Raw genomic sequence first — 20,586 nt, 5'->3', positions numbered from 1 at the left:
GCATTAAAGTAAAGAGTCACATCCCATTTCATTCATGCTCACGAACTTCGGCACAGAAAATTGCCACACGCTTTCCTGTTGGGTTGAATGCACAGAGGATGCTTTGCAGTGTTTTCATTAGCTCCCCTCGAGACTGTTCATGTTGTTAAAGCTCCTCTGGTTCAGTCATATATATGGCTGTGGGATTTATTCTGTTACCTTCATGGCTGTATGCCATACAGTATAGCCAGCCACTGCTACACAGCATACTCCGAACTCAACCATGAGCATTTATTTTGTGTTTTTGTGGAGCAAAACAGAGGTGTAGGAACAAGTGTAAGGGGGGAAACTTGGCATATGTGCACATTGTCTCTGAGTACAAGTCTAAATAATAAATTGTAAATTGAAATGGTTCCAATGTCAGGTTAGATATTTTAAATATTTATTATGAATCAACTTTAACTTGCAAATAGTGAGAAAACTGAGGCCTCAGATTTGCACACAGAGCAGAGTGGTTGTATATATATTATATAATATACAGAATATTCAGCACTAACCTTGGAAACACAATTCCTGCTATTGGCTTTTATATTACTTTTATTATTAGTATTCTGCTCTGTGTGCACTTTTGTTGATTTGTGTACATCATAATAGACATTTGTACTGTTTTCTAATTGTCTTGATGATGTTTTTCTTATGGTGCAATCTGCCCACATTTTAAAGCTCCCGTGTCAACCATCAACATGCAATATGCTAGAGTCCTTGAGGCACAAGGTTGTGGAGGGGTCCAATAACTGATGTTATATAATGCTCATTCATCTCCTTTTTTCTCACTGATTGGCTGAAAGGAACAAGAAATAAGACTAAGAGTCTACATCCACGTTAGTGTCTCTAAGCTAAATAATGACGTCAACATGCTAAAATGCTCACAATGACAGTGCTTACATGCTGATTTTATAATGTTTACCATGTTCACCATTTAAATTTAGCTTGTTAGCATGCTAACATTTGCCAAGTATCATAAACCAAAGGACAAATTATTATTGGATGAATTCAATTTTGGACCTGATGGTGGCGCTAGAGGAAAAGTCAGACGATCACCAACATAAGTAGGATTCGTCCTTTGGGGACCATGAATGTCTGTACAAAATTGTATGGCAATCCATAAAATAGTTTCAGTCTGGGCCACATTACCAACAGACTGACAGACTGGCCGAGATCGCCATTGCTACAAACATTGCTATACAAACCAACTACACTGACCAATCAGCTGTTTCAGTGTTAATGCACGACATAAGGAATCAAAGTGTTGCAGGCAAACATTTAAATAACCATTAAATCCAAAGATGTTGAGCAAAATAATATTGTATTTTGGCATTTTGAAATAAAACAGCTCTTCATGAATCATCAGATAAGTATTTAACTCCAAAGGTCAGAGAAGATGAAGAATGATTATTTGTCTTTGTACTTGGTATCTTTCTCCTCACTGTTTGGCAAACCTGTCTGCCCAGGAAAGGGGGCGATCTTCAGGAAGAAATAGGGATTACTGTGAACCCGCAAGGCCACCAGGATTGGAGTAACTGCGTAGAGCAAGTTAGCCGCCAGCACAGACCAGAAAACTTCATTTGGGATACGAAACGGAGCCGTGGTACGAGGGTGGAGGGACGCCCCGATGTGGGTCCACTGGCACTGGAAGAAGACACAGACAGCAAGACAGACGTTAGACTACATTGTCATATACTAATACTGCATATTGTACCTGATACTTCCACTTCTTTGTTCTATAGGCCTATTCCAACACATTCTCACTCCCAACACGTCAAATACGGCCGCTTGGTCAGTGCCCCTTGGCATCGGAGACTGACGCATGTGGTACTCCTCTTGCGTTACTTTTGGACGAACCAGGGACGGCGTGTCGATATATGCTCATAACATGCATAGTGTCCTTTCAAAATAAACTTCCGTTATCATAGGAAGTTAGGTTTAGGCAACACAATCTCTTAGTTAGAGTAAGGAAACGGTCGTGGTTGACGTCAACTTCACTGACTAACGACTCGCGTGACAAACAACTCACGGGACTGACGATACCGACGAGTTATGTGACTAACCACTGACGTGACAAAATAAGTCAACATTACTTTCAGTCTCAGACGGGATACGAACACCAGTCTCCTGGTTGAAAGTCTCGTTTGTTTGACCCATCCACCACCACTCTCGCACGCCCTTAGTAGACGCTCACGCTATTAATACTACGTCGCTTGCTCTGACCGTCAAATAACGCTGCGGGTGGGTTTACATTGGAGTTAATTAAACGCCTGGTTTGTCACATGCTGTCACCAAAGGGTGCCTCCATGCTTCAGTTTCCGATGCCAAAGGCGCTGCCCAATCGGTGCTGCCCAATCAGCGCTGCCCAATCGGCGCTGCCCAGATGGCCAGTCGGCGGTATTTGATGAGCTGGGAGTGAGACCGGGTTGTATATTCACCCTCATTTGAAGCCTCAATGTTTCTTTCCACAAACCCTCCAGCGGAAGAACTTGGAGGTAATGAGTTACCTTGAGTCTCTCTTCCACATTCATTAGTCCACTGTTAAAATATACAGAAAAGGATCCTAAAAGGAAAGATAAGCCGCTGCACAGGAGATGCACAGACTTAAGAAGTAGGCTGTTTCGAAAACACATTATCTGCAACCTCTTATAAACAGTAAAACAGGGCTTTAATCAAGTGCTTCCTCATGGTTCATGGCTCCAATCTTTCTGTCGGGTTAGTATGGGAGAGAGCACGAGCAGCTTGTTTATTAGAGAAAATATGCTTCAACGGATAAATGTGGTCCAGGAGGTTATTAGCAGGATGAGAGCTCACTACAAGGAGTTTAATTGCAGTGACACGTGTCAGACCTTTTTGTGCTGAACGTAAACTTTACTTTAATTTGACTTTCATCAATCAGAGGCAGTAATTATCCCAATGACTTAACAAACTGTCAGCGCAACCCACTTCGGTATGCAATCCCTGTGCGATCCTAAACTATGTATTCAGCACCAGTTTCACATATTGACTGTTTGTCTTTGTGGTGTTACCTGGATCATGGCTCCAGCTAAGAACACAGTCCAGTCTGACATCCATGCGCACCCGGGCTTGAGGAGGCCGTAAACGAATGCACCCAACAGAGGTAGTCCGTAGAAGAACAAGTGCAGCATCTGTAAAAACAAAAGTTGATTATTTCTTGCAAAAGTGAAAAATTCTGTGTTGTCCGTGTTTTCTTCTTAGAACTTTAACTCTTTCACAGTGTGTTTTCAGTTCATGAAAGTTAATTGTAACACTTTGGTCACCTAAAAATGTCCTATTCAGCATTCGGTTTAACTTAGCTCCACCCTCTCATGTCACTTCTGGTTGCAAAAAAACAAGATGGTGATGGCAAAAATGCCAAACTCGAGGCTTCAAAACAGCACTCCACAAACCAATGGGTGACGTCACGGGGACTACGTCCACTTCTTAAATACAGTCTACAGTTACATACAATTGTTGGTGTATATATTCCAGCGAATAGAGATTCTGGAACCACTGAAAAGTGCCTCCCATAGTTCAGAAAGACTTTCCCCTCCATTACTGTCAGTCTATGTTGTTGTTGTTGTGGTTATTGGGGTGGCTCTGGCCCAGAGGTAGAGTGGGTCACCCACCAATCGGAAGGTTGGCGGTCCTCCAGTCCACATGTCGAAGTGTCCTTGAGCAAGATACTTAACCCCGAAGGCTGTGCCATCGGTGTGTGAATAAGCATTTAGATTAGATCCTGATGGGCAGGTTGGCACCTTGCATGGCAGCCTCTGCCATCAGTCTATGAATGTATGTGTGAATGGGTGAGTGCTGCCAAGTAAAGCGCATTGAGTGGTCGGAAAACTAGAAAGGCGCTATATAAATACAAGTCCATTTATCATTTGTTGGGCCTTGACCGACAATCCAGCAGACAATTAATGCAGTACATCCTCCTTCTCCTCTGGCATACACTGCACCCCAGCTACTCTTACTGAACACAGAAAAGAGTTGCTCATCCTCAGAATAAAAGTTACACTACCAGTGTGGAAAAATACTTAAAAGCAAACATGTAATAGCAGTAAAATGTAGGTAAGTATCAAAAGTAAATGTAGTCAGCTTTTTCCTCCATCATTAAATTGTTAAAATTTTATGAGAATTTTTATAGTACTTTGATGCTGTATATGGTCCAGGTGTTCCTTAGTCCGGCTATGTCCAACTAACATTTTATCACCTTAATGTAATCTCATGTTGAATGTAACATTTTATTCTGCAGTGCGCCGACAAGAAACTGCAGTCATAAGATAAATGTAATGTGAAATGTAAAGAAGTAAAATGAGCTCTCGTAAAATGGAAACACTCAAAGTCTCAGTTATTCTAAATTGTTCTTAAAGGACCAGTGTGTAGCATTTAGAGTGCAATTTAACAAGACAAAGGCGACGTGAGGCGACGCAACTGGTGTGTCTGGGCCTTAACATTTTATTCTGTAGTGTGACTCGTAACTGCCATAAGATAAATGTAATGTGAAATGTAAAGAAGTAAAATGAGCTCTCATAAAATGGAAACACTCAACTAAAGTCTCAGTTGTTCTAAATTGATCGTAAGTGCAGTGCTGGAGTATTTCGCCACATCTCAGCTCTTGAGTCTTTCAAACACAAATTTGCACCCTCAGCACAAATTACTGTTCCCACACAACGGTCATTACACAGGCTGTCCTGACCTTCAACTTAAAATATTTGGCGCATGAAAGCCAGTTTCGCACTTAAAAAAAAAAACTCAAATTATACCACTGAACAGTTTCTTTTCATTCTCGGTCTGAGGTCTAGATGAATTCTAATGAGTTCAGCCCAAGGCCTGAAAGCCAATCATATATGCCCTTCAGTCTTTTGTTCAAATGTCTTTTTAGTGCTGCCACGGTAATCTGTCACATATCGTTCATCAACATAAATGAATAAAGAGGTCGGTCAGTGCAGAAACAGTGCAACCCTGTGCAACAAACCAAACTTCATTTCATTTCCTCGCCCCCGCACATACACACAAGCGCCCATGAGCCAATGCTACACACACACAAACACAGATTTTCAAAGGCCGCTACCCGAGACATACTTTCACATGCTGCACACACACACTCCCTCCTCCCACCCAGTGAGATGCTGATGGGGGGCTTTGGGAGAGGGATTAGCTTATCAAGTTCTCAGCATGCGGTTCGTCTGTCTGATCAATGACTTGCAATTGTGACTGGACTGCAGCCCCGACAAGGTCTTTGGATAACCTATTGACAAAGCTGTGTACGCCGAACAAAACACAACAAAACCCGCAGTCGTGTAGGGTCAGGAGGAGAGGGAAAATAAAAGAGAAGCAGACCCACCGCCAGTCACGGTAATAATCTGTTATCCATCTTACGCAAATGAAAGAGCGAGACAAAGATGCGCCGGCCTCTCAACCCTCGCTCATTGTTGCTGTAATGATGAAAAATGGCTCTGTAATCAGCCGCGAGCTCAGAGAGTGGAGGAGATAAGGGCAAGCCTCCAGCACACTCCAGAGTGATATCCATGAAAGCAGAGATCCATTATGTGGCTGGTTATTTAAAACGGGTTGGAGAGGAGCATTCAGGTGCTGCACAGGCATAAAGTACTCACCATCACTCTGGGGTAGCCCACAGGATCCTTCAGGTAGGGCTCATAGTGCCTCAAGTAGACGGAGCAGGCCTCTAGTGGAGAGTCCAGAGCCACCTAGAGGGGGTGGACAAAATAACAGGAACACCTCATAATATAATGCAGTTCAGTCTGACAAAACCACAAACCACAACTGCAAAGTACCATAGATTTGAACATTTTGTCTGAATAAGAAATGTCCACGTAGACACAAAGATTTTCAGTATCAGTGTTGGTATTTAAACACACTGAACATGGTCAAAGGAATATGGTGCCTTCAAATGGGGTCGTGTTTAGAAGGGTCCATATGAACGCCCCCCTCTTGTGGTATTCAAAACCTCGGAAGTGGAAAGTTTGTGAAAGCTCAGAGTTTACGAGTTGTGACGTGTTTGTTGATGTTGTCAGAAATGGCAGTGGCCATGGAAGTAAATTTTTCGGTGCAAAATAAGTTAATATATTGTAATTTTAGTCGTATATTGCTTTTCTTAGTAATTTTATAATAGGTCTGAGGAAAATGTGGATATTCCCCTTTTCCTCTGTCATTATGCCTTTGCATTTCCTGCATTATGTTAACCGCTTGCTAGTTTGCTAAACTGTTATCCTCTGTAGCTTCTAGATGGCGACAGTTACGTTAATATTGATGTTGGTTAGCAGCGGTGTTCTCACGACTTGAACGCCAAGCGTATTGTGTACACGACTTCCCATGTTGTAAATATGAGCTCATGAGTTTCATTTGAAGGCACCAACAGTTTGACATTTTGGGAAACATGCTTATCTGCTTTCTTGCTGAGAGTTGGATGAAAAGATTGAACTTTCATATCTGTACAGTAAATGTGAAGGCAGCAGCTTAAAGACACAGAGGGAAACAGCTAGTCTGACTCTGTCCAAAGCATAGACTATATATAAGAAGTGGACGTAGTCACCATGACGTCACCCATTGGTTTGTGGACTGCAGTTTTGAGTTGCCCCCTGCTGGCTATTAGAAAGAATGCAAGTTCAAGGCACTTCTTTGGCTTCACTTTTCACACCCAGAGGGAGACAACAAACGAACAAAATCCGCTTACCGCCTCTTCCAAAACTCACTAATTAAACTACAACATGTCTTTTTTACACTTTGGCTTTTATACAGTACGTATTAAAGAAACCAGATACAACATGTTTAGTTGGTGAGCTTTAGAGGTGCTGGAAGGCAGATTTGTATGTTTGAGCAGAGCCCCGCTAGCTGTTTCTCCCTGTTTCCAGTCTGAGCTAAGCCTGGAGGTAGCTTCATTTACCATACAGACACATTAATCCTCTCATCCAACTCTTGGCAAGGTTGCGAAAAAAGTTTCCCAAAACGTCAAACTATTCCTTTTCATTTAATAATATCCCTACTATAGTAATTATGTTGAATAGACAATTCATATACCATTGCTCATTAAAGCCAGATTGGAGAATAAATACGTAGCGCTCCCATATGGCTCAATTAGTTGAACGTATTGCTTGTTAAAGCAATACAAAGCAAGGTCCTCAACATCCCTGGAAAAAACACTCTGTATAAGCAAGATTGCAGGCTACATTAAACGTGATTTCTTTTAAAACTACCCTTACAGCCTTCCCCTATATCTGTCCATATAGATGTGATGTACACTCACCAAGCCTCTGAGGGTGGTGAAGGCCATGGCAGCTAACAGGATCAGCACCAAGATGAGATCCAGGGGACGCCAGATCAGCTTCATGCTCTGAGCGTGCTGGGCCTGTCGGGAGAAGCCACAACAATGTATAGAGCTGGTTAGTCAAGGTCAGTGTTTCATAGCATACTCTCACTTAAATGATACCTGTGTTTCTACAGAGCACAATGATTGTGTCCCTACAGGTTTTCATAAACCTGCATTAACTGATTTTTTAGCCACTTTGGGGAACAGCAAACAATTTATAAAAATATTGACATATGACGAAGCCTCGTTATTCGACCGTTGGCGAACATATTGAAATTTGGTAAAACATTGTAGCTTCACAAACTCCGATGATGTCGCAAATTCAGGTGAGTACACCACAATATGCTACTATCACACTGACTACACCACTGGAACTTACTCATAGATATAAATGACTTAATTGGCTGCCCTTTGTCATCTTTCATGGCCTGGATCATATTCAGCTGGACTGTACTGTTATTGATTAAATACATACAGCAAACACTACTGCTCTAAACCTCCCCACGTTCATACCAAGGTCTAACCATTCATGCGTTAGACTTACATTGTATCCACCGATTAGTGGTCTGTCCTTGGGCCTCGTGAATAGTGTGACAGCTCCCCATACAGGCATCAAAAGGAAAAGAAAGTTGAGCCAGAAAGCTGGACGGATCTCTGACCCGTATTTACCTGCCACAAAGAAAAATAACTTTTCTCAGTTTTTGCTCACCCGTAGAAAGACACGCTGTAAACATGTCAATGTAAATCTGTAATTAAGCTTCCAAATAAAACGTCTACAGGGTACGTCAGGCATACGGTGCAGGATGTCTATGATAACACAACAGAGAACAACACATTGCCTGTAGACGAGTTTGATCTTGTGACACTCGTGTATGCAGTTTGAAATGCCAACAACAGATGCTTTAAGTCTGTTTCCTGCTTTGTTGTGTGGGTTTGTGATGGCAGGCGATGCATGGAGCGGGTGTGTATGCTGTTGGCAGGCTGAACTGTGACACTGATGGTACACGGCAGTGCAGATGTTCACTTGATTAACGCTTGTCATCACAGGACTGGCAGAGGAAGGAATAGGAGATGAGGCTCACCTGCCACGATACCGGCGATGAACACACTCATGTTGGCACACAAAGAGCCAGCCCAGAACAAGCCCAGGGTGCGGTAGGCTTTCCTGGGAGGGAAACCAAAAAACAAGGGTGATTATACTAATGAAGAGATAGCCGATATAGGAGGTACACAAAGTTTGATAAGGTCAGTTGAGATAACATACACTCTTAGAAAAAAAACGTTGCCATTGCAACCGTTGTAGCGGTCTAACTTCCCTGTAAACCGACTTGCGGCAAGTCGCGGACTCACTCATGCCGGCGTGACGTGTAAAACAACAGCGTCGGCGTCTAGTGTGCGTGTGTGTGTGCAGGTAAGCCATGTAGGATGTCCCTTTTACAAGTAAGTAAGAAAGAAATTATGAATTGGCCTTAAAAGACGTTGAATCGGCACAATTCGGCAATTCACGGCCCCACTGATGTGTGTTGTCACCACAACAACTAACAGCATTCGACATTTTCTTTTGTTCTAGTCAAATGACCACAGCAATCATGGTTCACAATCACAGTTTTTGGGGGTGTGGCTGAGAGGATCTTTTAACACCCATTCTTTCAACAATCCTTCAAGAACTCTTTCTTCCAAAAAGTTTTTTTTCTTGGATAAAAAAGGTTCTTAATGGAACGCTTAGTTTTACAAAGAAGTGTATAGTTCTGCCCAATGTTTCTACCCTTTAGCGGGTCTCTTGTTGGGTCTCTTGTTGGGTCTCTAAGTTATAGAGTATGGCCTAGACCTGCTTTATATGACAATTGACTTGAGATAACTTCTGTTTTGATTTTACGCTATATAAAAATAAATTTAATTGAATACAGTATAATGGTAAAACTTCTTAAATATTTATCATATTTGTTTTTTGTAAACATGACTAACTCACTCTAGAGGACCCTGTTTTCTGAATATACTCTTTTATTCAGGCCATTTGGGGAATTTTATGTGATAAATGCAACTTGTGAATCTCTATTTCTTTAAGAAAATCAAATATATGAAAATAACAGGTCTGAATTTTAATCTTGGTGCTGAAATGTTCTGTATTCCTGCTACATTCAGACTAGCAGCTTCCACAAGTAGTTGTTTGCTCCGTTAGATATAGGGCACTAATAAATCTCTGTCATTTGATGCAGGCATTTTGTGATGGAGAGCAAGATGAATGAGCTTGACGTGATTTGAACTGACTTGACCATCACCTACCTGTCTGTTATCCTGCTGATCATCACCAGGTACATGATAAAGTGCGCTATTCCATCCCAGTAACACATCATGATGGCATAGGCTGTTCCCAGATAGGGCTCTCCCTAAAACACAGACAGACAGTGGGTTAAAATGGAGCTGTCATTTTACTTGTTGTATTATTAACAATAGCATTTTAGATATGAGTATAGGAAACCTACCGTTTTTTGGTAGAACTCCATGAAGCCGGAGATAATGCCGTCATATTCCAAGGCACTCGTCAGGTCAATGACACAAGTAAAGGAAAATTCAGCAAAAACTGCAAAAGCAAGTAACAATACAGGGAAATTAAAAACATCTACCTGATACTGGAAATGAAAAAAATGCCTCTTTTTAAAATTAATTTTGTTTCAAGTGCCACTGTACAATATGAGCTTCAGACCAAAAAGAAAAATTTGCAGGACCCAGGAAACCTTGACATATTAAGCAGCTTTTTCAGCTTTGAACAAACGTCATTCAGAAGCCACTGTGATTTTGAAAGTTTTGTTTAATTACTCAATCTGCTTTGACTCTGAAAATAACAAATACATACAGAGTATGTGGTGTAACAGTTCAACGAACCCACAGTTCGTATTATATTGAGGTTTTTGGGTCACAGTTTCGATTTCAGTTCGTATTACACAGAGAAGAAAAACATAATAATTTCCAATGTGTGTGAACATAGTCTTAGTCTTAAAGTGAAAATACTTATTAGTTTTAGTTACATTTAAGTCATTTTTATCTTTCAGCGTTATCCATCTAGTTTTAGTCGACGACAACTCAAAACGTTTTAGTTCAGTTTTAGTCAAAATGTTTTCTTTCTTAATTTTTTTTATTATTTAATTTTAGTCATGTTTAGTCATCAGATTATACTGAACATTTCTGTATTTTTAGTTAAACTTATTTAACATACAATTTAATCTTATTATCTGATGAAAAACACAGGTTAAATGATTAAGAACGCAGCTTTGCAGTTAGTTTGAGTCCTCCTGACAGCGCTCATTAATGATGCGTGGTCCAATCTGCCCACCCAACATGTAAAGATATGCGTTTCTCAACCACCCGACCCAAATCCGACCCACAAACCGCCAAATTTATGCATTATAGTAGTACAATTGTTAGGATTGAGGCGTGAGACAAGAAGGACCGAGACAGACTGAGTTTTTATGTTTTTAAACTACATTTTTCGTCAACGATATTGCATGTTTGATATCGTCACTGTTAGTGTTCAATGACGTCGGTGCCGTCTCGTCATCGTCTTAGTCATGGAAAAAAAGGTCGTTGTTGAACATATTTTGTCATAGTTTTAGTTAATGAAATTAACAGATACCAAAATATATAGAGATTGATTGATAGTAATAAATGGTATTTCTATATTATATGAAGCCATAACATTGATTTTATACCTGAAATAAGACAGGCTATTTAATGGACAAGTGGGCCTATGTTCATATAACTGCCTCTTCTATGTCTCTGGTACATCATCAAATAATTAGCAGGCCTGTATTTAATAGTGGTGCAACGGTTCAACAAGCCCACGTTTTGTTTTTGTTTTTTTTACGTCATTGGACGCTTCGTGTTTTTACGGTTCGGTTTTGCATCCCTAGTGTTTTAGCAAAGAATTCAAGCCTGAAATGGCAGAAAACCTCATGTCTCCTAAACTTCTGTCTTTTACTCCCAGTCTTTTTACCAGCTTTTTAATTCACTATTTTTGAGTGCAAGATATTTCCCTTCAACTGGCTAGTCAGTGATTTATGGGACAGGTTGGGGAGAAAATTAAGTCCTGAGCAGTGAGGTGGGCTGGTTGCATATTTATATCGAGTCCGTGAACAGCCTTCCTCTATCCTCAGGTTAAGAGCCCAGCGGAGCTGAAAGGCCATGTCCACAAGACCGAATTTAAAGTGTGGAGCTGTACACACACACGAGTGGCATATGGGTCCTACTAATACTCTAAACTAAAAAAACCTGACTACGCTGCTACAATGGCTGTAATAGACTGTTTTATCAATAGCTCTACTCCCTGTGGGCTGTCTGCAAGACATTTTGAGAGCTACAAATTTAACTTTATACCCACAGACTTTTCTTTTTTCCCAGATTGTCATTATAAAGGGAACAACTGTGTGTTGTGACACGGGCATCTCTCTGCAGATACGGCTTAAACCGCTGTATCACATCCTTCCTATCTGTCCTTCACACACTCTTTGCACACACACACACACATACGAGTGTCTCTGTAATCCTCAGGACAACCAGGTTTATCTCTGGCATCTAACAGGTGAGATAGCAGGGGGGATTATGGCTCTCTATCATTGAGTAGAGCCTGCCACAGCTTTTGTCCTCATTGTTGTGGTTCTACAACACTAGCATCGCTTATGGGTACCGACTACCGATATATCACCATCTTGTTTCTGTCTCACTAGCGTAGCCCCTGGCTTCAGCTGCAGGCAGGGGTGTGTTTGCTTGGGGGGGAAACCCCTTGGCTGGAAATGGAGAACATATTTGACCGATAGCTATACACATAACGAGGAACTCTATAACACAAATCACTGCAGAAAAGGCATTAGTGTATGAATGTGTGTGTGAATAGGTGAATGCTGACATGTAGTTGGAGGACTAGAAAAGGCGCTGTATAAATAGAAATGCAAGTCCATCTGGAATGAAGCTAAGTGATGAGTGAGAGTGTGGTGAAATTGGGCCGGCAAACGCTGCTTTATTTCATGTACGTATCATAACAACAGCTTGTATATCCGCCGTCCTCGGTCTTCCGGTTTCCTTTTTTGAACAACGTTTCAGACAGAGGGTGAATACAGGTATATTCAGGCAGACAATATGAGAAAAATAATGTGTTTTTTGAGCATTAAAGCATGTGAACATGTCCCAGTAGAAACCCAAAATACAAGTATGAACCTGAAAATGATCACATGATGTCCCCTTTAAGTGTTTACAAGTGCCGTGACGGTCCTCAGCTTGTGGGGGGTTTGGGTCAGTCATGCCTCACAAAAGTGCGGCTAAGCTTTGAGCTCTGAGCCTGATCAGTCTAAGCAGCTTTCGACATATCATGATGAAATCACATTGAATGCAATTCATGTTACATACAATTCACCCTTTGTAAAACTCAGTTATTTGGAAATAATATTGCATGTGAGTTGCACACAGTCGTGTTAATTACCAAAGAATAAGGCGTCTTTAGGCGGGTTGCCACGAGTGATGAGGAGGTAGAACAGAAACACGACCACCAGCACAGCAACGCCGATCGCCAAGATCACATAAGGCCTGTGAAAGAAGAGGAATTAGACTGTTATCTATAAGAAGAATAACAATCTCACTGCTTACACTCTGCACTTTTAGACACCAATCTCCCTCTGATTTTCTGCTTCGTTCCCTTTACTAATTAGTTTCTCCCGTGGACGTTGTGCCAGTCCTCTCCGCAGTGTTAAATTAGTAAATGATGATGAATGGGAAGTCAGAGAGAATGATAATCACACAGCAACCCAGAGTTAGCAGAAATAATGCAGAAGTGGGGGAGATTTGTGTGATAGATGCACTGCACCCAGAGGCAGCAGAGGGACTGCTGGTGGTGTGGTGGGTAGTTCGTGTGCCTGCTGAGATAATAACGTGTTAACGCAAATTCGTTTTAATGCCACTAATTTCTTTAATGCATTAATGCAACTTGTGATTTTTATCTTGTGAAAAACTGTCATGGCCATTTTCAAAGGGGTCCCTTGACCTCTGACCTCAAGATAATTTGCGATTAATCGCGATTAAATATTTTTATTGATTGACAGGCCTAATACTTGCGCTTTGTCACGGCCGTCAGCGTCACCTTTCGATCGCAGTAAACACGTCCTTAATGTTGCAAATTAAACAAAAACACTTGTTTTGGATTAGTTAACAAACCCACTTAGTTAGGTTTAGGAAAAAACGACATGGTTGAGCTTTAAATTACTACATTTGTACAGTGAAAATGTGACTGAACACACGAACGCTCAGCTGATTGTAAAATGAAAGTGACACGTGACGCACGGGACACTAACAGCCTGGATGAAAGCCTTGTGTTTGTAGGACCCATCCATCTCCCCTTTCGCCCACTCTGTGTCTCTTTCGCTCTGTAAACTACGTCACCACAGCACTTTCTCTGAGTGTTTACTGTTGTCGCGGATGGGTTTACATTGTAGTTAATGGAAAGCCCGGTGTGTCACAAAATGTAATCTTTTTGATTCGTGTACACAGACACAAATTTTCTTTTTTTTCGTGACTTTCAACAATGTATTTTCCATGCTTTTTCCTACGAATGTCCAGCAACATGTGATGCACGTGTCAATTGCTGCTCTACTTAAAATAAAACTACTTAGTTTTAGGAAAAGATTGCGGTTTGGGTTAAAATAACACCAGAAGTGCTATAATTTAATTCTCCCACCCATCCACCGTGACCTCCTCCCTACATGGCGTTTGCCGCTCTTTATACTCCCAGTTCACAATCACGTGAAGTAAATACAAATTGATTTCGTGCTGACCATCACGAAAAAAATGCGAAATCGTCTCTATGTACAGGAATCAATATATTAAATTTCGTCACTATTTCACGAACTGCTGTGCAACTGGGCTGGGTATTAATCCATATTGTATACTTTCCTTTGTTAAACTCTAGATCTGCAATATTCCACCCGTCATACTGCCGTGGTGGTTTGACCACCAGTGGCTTGAATGCACAGCTTTACAAAGGTTTAATCAATCATATAGGCGGAGGTGTGGGAAGCAGCAAGCTAAGGCCATATTAGTTCAGCTCTGCCCTCCATGTTTTCTGGTCAAAGGAGCCGCTGCCTCGCACTGGAAAAGATTAATGTGTTCAAGGTATCTCCTGGTAAACAACATTACATCCTCGGAAAACTCACAATGTGCGCTCACAGACGGAAAACAAATGCTGTGAGAGCAAAGGGAAGCTCCCTCGCTACCTCTCCGATTCAACCGTACAGGAAGATTTATGCACACGATACTGTTTGTTTGCAGGGGGGAAGAGCACGAGGCATATTGTATGTCAAGTGCAATTTATCAAACTCTTCTGTGCAGTCTGTATTGATTGTCAACGTCCACACGCTGGAAAAGAGCCAGCAGAGATATTCACACAGGAGGTGTGTAAAAGTCTGTTGGAAATGAGAAATATGTTGCAGTAAAAAAGTGTGAAGGAGGAGTGGAGCTATACTGGCTCTGTTTATTCAGCCTAAAGGGATGCAGTACTCACTGTAGACAACACTATAAAGGCAGTATCCCAATAAATAGGCAAAACAGATAACCATTGAATAATAAAATGATCCCTTACAACTTCGAAAAGTAATTATCTCCAACATCACATCAGATTATCTCCACAGATTCTGCTCACATTCTTTTCTTTTTGCTCCCTATTCATTCTCTTGACCCTCCAAGAAATGCCAAGTTTAATCATTTAAAGAGTTTACACAACTAAAGACGCAATTGGCTCTGAAAATCATGGAATTAGTTGTGCTCAACATGGTCCAGGATTTATGAGCTGGTCACAGTCAGACCTTGAGTTGTAAGCTTACAGTGTGCTCTAGTGGTGGTAAAGTATACGGTCTGTCCTCCCATGATAGAGGAAGGATCACCTGCACTATTAAACATTTATATTAGGGTTATCAATCGATTAAAATATTGAATCGCTATAAATCGCATGATTGTCCACAGTTAATCGTGATTAATTGCAAATTAATCACACATTTTTTATCTGTTGAAAATGTACCTAAAAGGGAGATTTGTAAAGTATTTAATACTCTTATCAACATGGGAGTGGGCAAACATGCTTGCTTAATGTAAATGTATGTATATATTTATTATTGGAAATGAATTAACAAAACAAAACAATGACAAATATTGTCATTAGCCTCCTTGGCAATACACTAGTATGACATGTTGGTACCAATGGATTCCTTAGGTATCTTCACTCTAGCTTTAAAACTGAGCCTGCTACAACCTCCTAAAGATTGATTGTGTTCATGAGTTAAAGAAGTTAGTGACTTAGACTTAGACAAGTTGTCTTACACCCCTTAAAATCAAAAAGTCCTCCCGGCCTCTGTGAAGCTTTTGTAACCCCTAGTTGGGAACTAGTGACCAAGACTGTATGTAGAAACTGAGCGATAAAAACTCATTAAATGTTATGACTTACTCTTGAAACTCAGGGATGGTGTTCATGGCGTAAAGAACGCTGAGGGCAGAAAATGAAAACAAAAAGACGAGGGTCTCCATCTCTTCTAAAGCTGTTCAGCCTTCCTGCAGAATCCACAGCACTGCGAAAAACACAATTCGGTGATCGGTTTTAAGTCAATCTGCTCCAGCAATAGGAACACTAATATTTGATCAAATCCATATTCAAATGATGCCAAAACATCAATATGTTTATAGGAACTGGAACAAATGAAATAAATCTTTTAAGTCAAATTAAATGATATGAATGTCATGAAATAAAATCCCAATATGACATCTGCGATTTTGAATAGAATGGAAAAGAAGCAGAGCAGCTCTTACCGTCTGGCTACCCTTTCGGCGGATTAATCAAATTACGGCTGGCCTGAGGCAGACATGGCCTTTACTGGTAAAATAATGAAGTGGAGACAAAGAAGCTTTTGGGGGGGAAAGTTATGCAATTTGGTTTTGTCAGAGATTTACATAAGTCGTATTAGTGAATAGGCCGACATTCCACTTTATGCAGCAACACACTCTCTCAAGTGATACTGATTCCTGTTCTACAGAGAACTTCATGTTGTGTTTTATGAAATGTGTGCGTTGTGTGCCGTCTATGATATACTCACAAATGGAGATACACAATAAGGTTAAACTGAAGCACTCTTTTGTGCACCAGTCAATCCTAAAATTAAAATGTGGAGCTGAATCCCAGATCAAATGAACATTGAAGGGTCTTGGATATATAATCTTCTGTGATATTGTGTTAAATGTATTTATTCTTCTTTCTTGTATTAATTTTTTAGTCTGTGTTGATGTTGCAAATAGAGCTGCTGTGATGCAAGAAAGAAATCTGACTTGATCTGACAATAAAAGTATCATCATCAAATACTAACAATGTTGTACAGATTGTAGCATATGGGTGTGAGAGTATTATGTTATCTTAGGGGGTCAAGCACCAAAAGTAAATTCTTTCTCCCCCCAATTATTCAATTCAGCAAAAGTTATGGACACTGTGGCATAAAACAGTGGTTCCCAACCTGGCGTCCGGGCCCCCTTAACTAAAATCATAATAACACACTTACTGGATAATTCATACAAAAGTCTGTAAAACTATTTAAAAAGATATATTTCTTGCTTCTTAGTAGGCCACATTCAGTTTAAACCCGGTATTTGTGCACAGTTGCACACAAAGGGAGGCATGCACCTGTATTAACGGGCGGTCTAGCAACAACCTTACAACACCATAAATTACATTTATTTAACCACAATAACAAAAAAGTTGTTATTATAGGAAATGAATTAAGACGATACAAAAAAAAGGTCATCACTTTATTTATGTTGATGAAACTGACGAGTTATATTCATTAAAGACAAAAGACTAACTCATTTAATACTCTGAATCAAGGATTCATAATTTTTATTTAGGGATGATGACATCAGAAAATATTGGGGGTTGGGGGACTCTGCATTTTTTAGATACTAGGAGGGGGGCTTCAAGGAAAATATATGAAGTAGCTTACCATAATTGAAATTAAACACTTGTTTGAGTTTTGTAACAAACACTGTTTTGCTTCTTCTGCAAAGTTGATTCAAACAAAGAAAGTGTCTTTGATGTCCTCTGAACTGAGAGTCATGAACCGCACTATTTACAGTAACTAACTTGAGTAAGAGTCACAGTGAGAAGCTGCTGAATAGGCATAAAATGTGAAAGAGTAGTTCTGCAGTTCTGTCAGGAACACAGTTTTTAAAGGACATGTTTGCTGTGACATAGCGGCGGTCAGTGACAGTAACAGGAAGTGAAATATTCCTGCAGTGCTTTCCCAATCACGAGCTAAAAGGCTCAGTGGAGGCAAATCCTCATTGTGCCCGTGTATGTGTAATGGTTCTTCTGTATGTGCCTTTTGTTCAGCCCCTAGAATTACCATTTGCTACTTAAATTCTTGAATGACTGTGCTCAGTCATGACTTGAAAATCCAGTTCACTTCAAACCAAGTGTTTGCAGTATGTTTCCAGCAGAGTGCACCAAATTCAAACTAAAAGAGCAGACTCCTTAAGGGGACACTCCAGGTGAATAGGGGGACATATTTTAACTAATAGATATCACCATGAAACTTCTCAAGTTTATTACTTACATTAAGGCATTTTTGTATTACAAGTTTTCTGAAATGTAATGTTTAAATATGAAAATGAGGCATTATCTTATTAAATATGTGCTACATTTCCAGAACATACATCTGAATATTGGATAAAGTCAGGTTAAAAATTATTGTTTCCTTTTGTTGACATATTAGAGTCAAATGTTTTTACAGAGGGGAATTTTGGATATCTCTTTGTACCATTCCGTAAATCAGAAAATACTGTCAACAGCCATTAAAATATCCATTTTCGCCATGTATTTAGGAATAAAGTGTTGTATAAATCAGGCTATAAATGATATATGAACAAACCCCTCTGTAAAAACCTTCAGAATATAGATTGGAATTAAACTGGGAAGTTTGGTGTATTAACTATTAAGTGCTACTGAAGTGGAGATTTCTGGCTCAGAGTACAAGAAAAAAACGGCCTTAAAAGATACTTCAGGCGAATGGGGTGGAATTGTTAACTAATAGATATCACCATGAAACTTCCCCAGTTTATAACTTACATTAAGACCATTATTTTTTGTATTACAAGTTTTTTCTGAAATGTTATGTTTACAAATGAGGCATTATCTAATGCTAGCTTTTGGTGAATTTAGGAATAATCTACAGACACAAATAGACCACGTGCAGTAAAATAAACACCTAAATGTGTATTTTGGATGTCTTCTTCTCACTAGTCTAAAAGAAGACATGTTATGGAAGCAAATTAGCCCAAAATCTAAAATTGATCAGTGCATTAAAAAACAATGTCTTCGCCTGTAGTCTCTCACCTTAACGAATAAATTAGTTACTTTTGAGATATAACATTAGATATGCTTTTTATTCAAAATATAAAAACTATATCAGAATTGTCTCTGAACATGTTTTAGGGATTGATGCATCACAGGTTTGTGTTTTTATTGTGTTGAACCTATTCTGATACAGTGACGCTGCTAAAGATCAAGAGCAATGTTAGTCTGCACTGCAATGATCCTCATTGATAAGTTAACCTGCATTACAAAGATGTCACTAAAATGTAGCAGGATGCTGCTTTAACATCCTGTATCATCAACCACCACCTTGCTGACATGAGAGACAATATCAGACAAGGAAGACAAAGCACAGCCCTGCCAGTATCTTTCACAAACAGTACCTTAAATGTGAACACACACACATGCACAGACACGCACTCACACACACACTCCGCCCTTTGCTTCCCACCATCCTCCATTGTTGGGAAAAGGGGGGACTGTTATACCAGGAAAGCAGCGGCTGTGTTTGTTTGCTGGAAACAACTGGAGCTCTTCCAGCTTCTATCGTTCAATAACGTGGAATGGACGGATGGGTGCCAAAGTGAGACAGCGACCTGCTGGAGGAAGATGAACATGTACTCCGTTTAACAGAAATACGCTTCTATACAATAACTGTCTGCAGGGATGTAGTCCAGGTGATTTGCTAAAATGAAAATACCATGTATAAAACAATAACGAAACATATTTGGTTTCATTTTGCACAGAACATTCACCAAAAAAAATACAGAAAGGCTAACATGAGTCAATCCATGGGTCTTTTTTATTATTATTCTCCTTTTTTTTATCACTTATTCTATTGTGCAATGGTATTACTTTGTCCATATGCTATTTTATGCAGTTGTGTAATGCTTTTTCTCTCTTAGTTAGTCATTAGCTTTGATTATTACTATCATTAGCAGTGGGAGTGATAGTAATGGTCGTAGCAGCAGCCGTGGTGTTGTGGGCTAAATTTAGGTCCATGGCCTCTTAAAGTGTGAGAGAGAACAATTGCTAAACCTTGCAATTCCAGATATGATTAGTGAAAGAAAGAATGTAATAATTTGTTCATGAAAATTAAGGTTTTTATTTGTATTAAACGACTTTGTTCCAAAATATCTGTTTTATCAGGATTTGTTTTTTTACTGAAGGACACTGAGGAAAGGTTGTCTGTGAAGGAAAAAAATAGAGTAAAAAATAAATGGATTCTCAACTTGAATAGCAAATTGAAAGTGTTTCAGCCGTAGTAGCTCTATAAATAAGTACAAGCATATCAATAATAGTTAATGTCTAGTGAAGGAACATTTATTTATAGGCCTCTTTCCTTGAAAGGTCGCCGGTCCAATCCCCTGAACCAGCAGGATAAATCTGGGTGAGGAAAATGAAAAAGCAGTGCTTGCCCTCCCCTCATTACCACCACTGAGGTGCCCTTGAGCAAGGCCTTTAACTCTAACCGCTCCAGTGGAGCTGCTTAGTGGCCAGCAGATCAGACTGTGGTTGTACTGAGCAGCTTCCAGGTGTGAATGTGTAACTGTATGAACCTGATCAGGGTGTTCCTGAAAAAGAGAGCATTGCTCTCAGTGAACTCCCCCTGAATAAAAGGGGGAAAAGGTCAAATGAACTGTTATAGGTAGAGCTGCAACAATTAATGGATTAATTGTCAACTATTAAATTAAACGCTAACTATTTTTATATCTGATTAATCAGTCTGAGTAATTTTTTTTAGGGGAAAAAAAGGTAAAAATTCTCTGATTCCAGCTTCTTGAATGTGAATATTTTCTGGTTTCTTTACTCCTCTATGACAGTAAACTGAATATCTTTGAGTTGTGGA

General features: G+C 40.0%; 1 protein-coding gene across 1 annotated transcript; it reads right to left on the bottom strand.

Moving 5' to 3' along the window:
• Positions 1–497: 497 nt before the first annotated feature.
• tm6sf2b (transmembrane 6 superfamily member 2b) lies at positions 498–16,261 on the bottom strand. Its single transcript, XM_074636991.1, has 12 exons — positions 16,190–16,261; positions 15,831–15,951; positions 12,825–12,928; positions 9,838–9,935; positions 9,638–9,741; positions 8,437–8,519; positions 7,899–8,023; positions 7,292–7,393; positions 5,643–5,735; positions 3,054–3,173; positions 888–1,668; positions 498–842 (listed from the first exon to the last, which is right to left on the bottom strand). Exons 2-11 carry the CDS (start codon positions 15,908–15,910, stop codon positions 1,432–1,434), a joined length of 1,146 nt encoding a protein of 381 aa, XP_074493092.1. The 5' UTR covers positions 15,911–15,951; positions 16,190–16,261; the 3' UTR covers positions 498–842; positions 888–1,431.
• Positions 16,262–20,586: the final 4,325 nt, after the last annotated feature.

Source organism: Sebastes fasciatus, chromosome 5 (assembly GCF_043250625.1).
Source record: "Sebastes fasciatus isolate fSebFas1 chromosome 5, fSebFas1.pri, whole genome shotgun sequence".
NCBI lineage: Eukaryota > Metazoa > Chordata > Actinopteri > Perciformes > Sebastidae > Sebastes > Sebastes fasciatus.
Note: the sequence above shows the minus strand (reverse complement) of the source record. Positions and strands in the feature narration are given on the sequence as shown.

Coding starts and splice junctions, on each gene's coding strand:
- tm6sf2b (XM_074636991.1), bottom strand. CDS start 15,910: ATGGAGACCCTCGTCTTTTTGTTTTCATTTTCTGCCCTCAGCGTTCTT. Junction 9,936..12,824: donor TAAAGACGCCTTATTCTTTG/GTAATTAACACG, acceptor TTGCTTTTGCAG/TTTTTGCTGAATTTTCCTTT. Junction 1,669..3,053: donor TAGCTGGAGCCATGATCCAG/GTAACACCACAA, acceptor GTCTTCTTCCAG/TGCCAGTGGACCCACATCGG.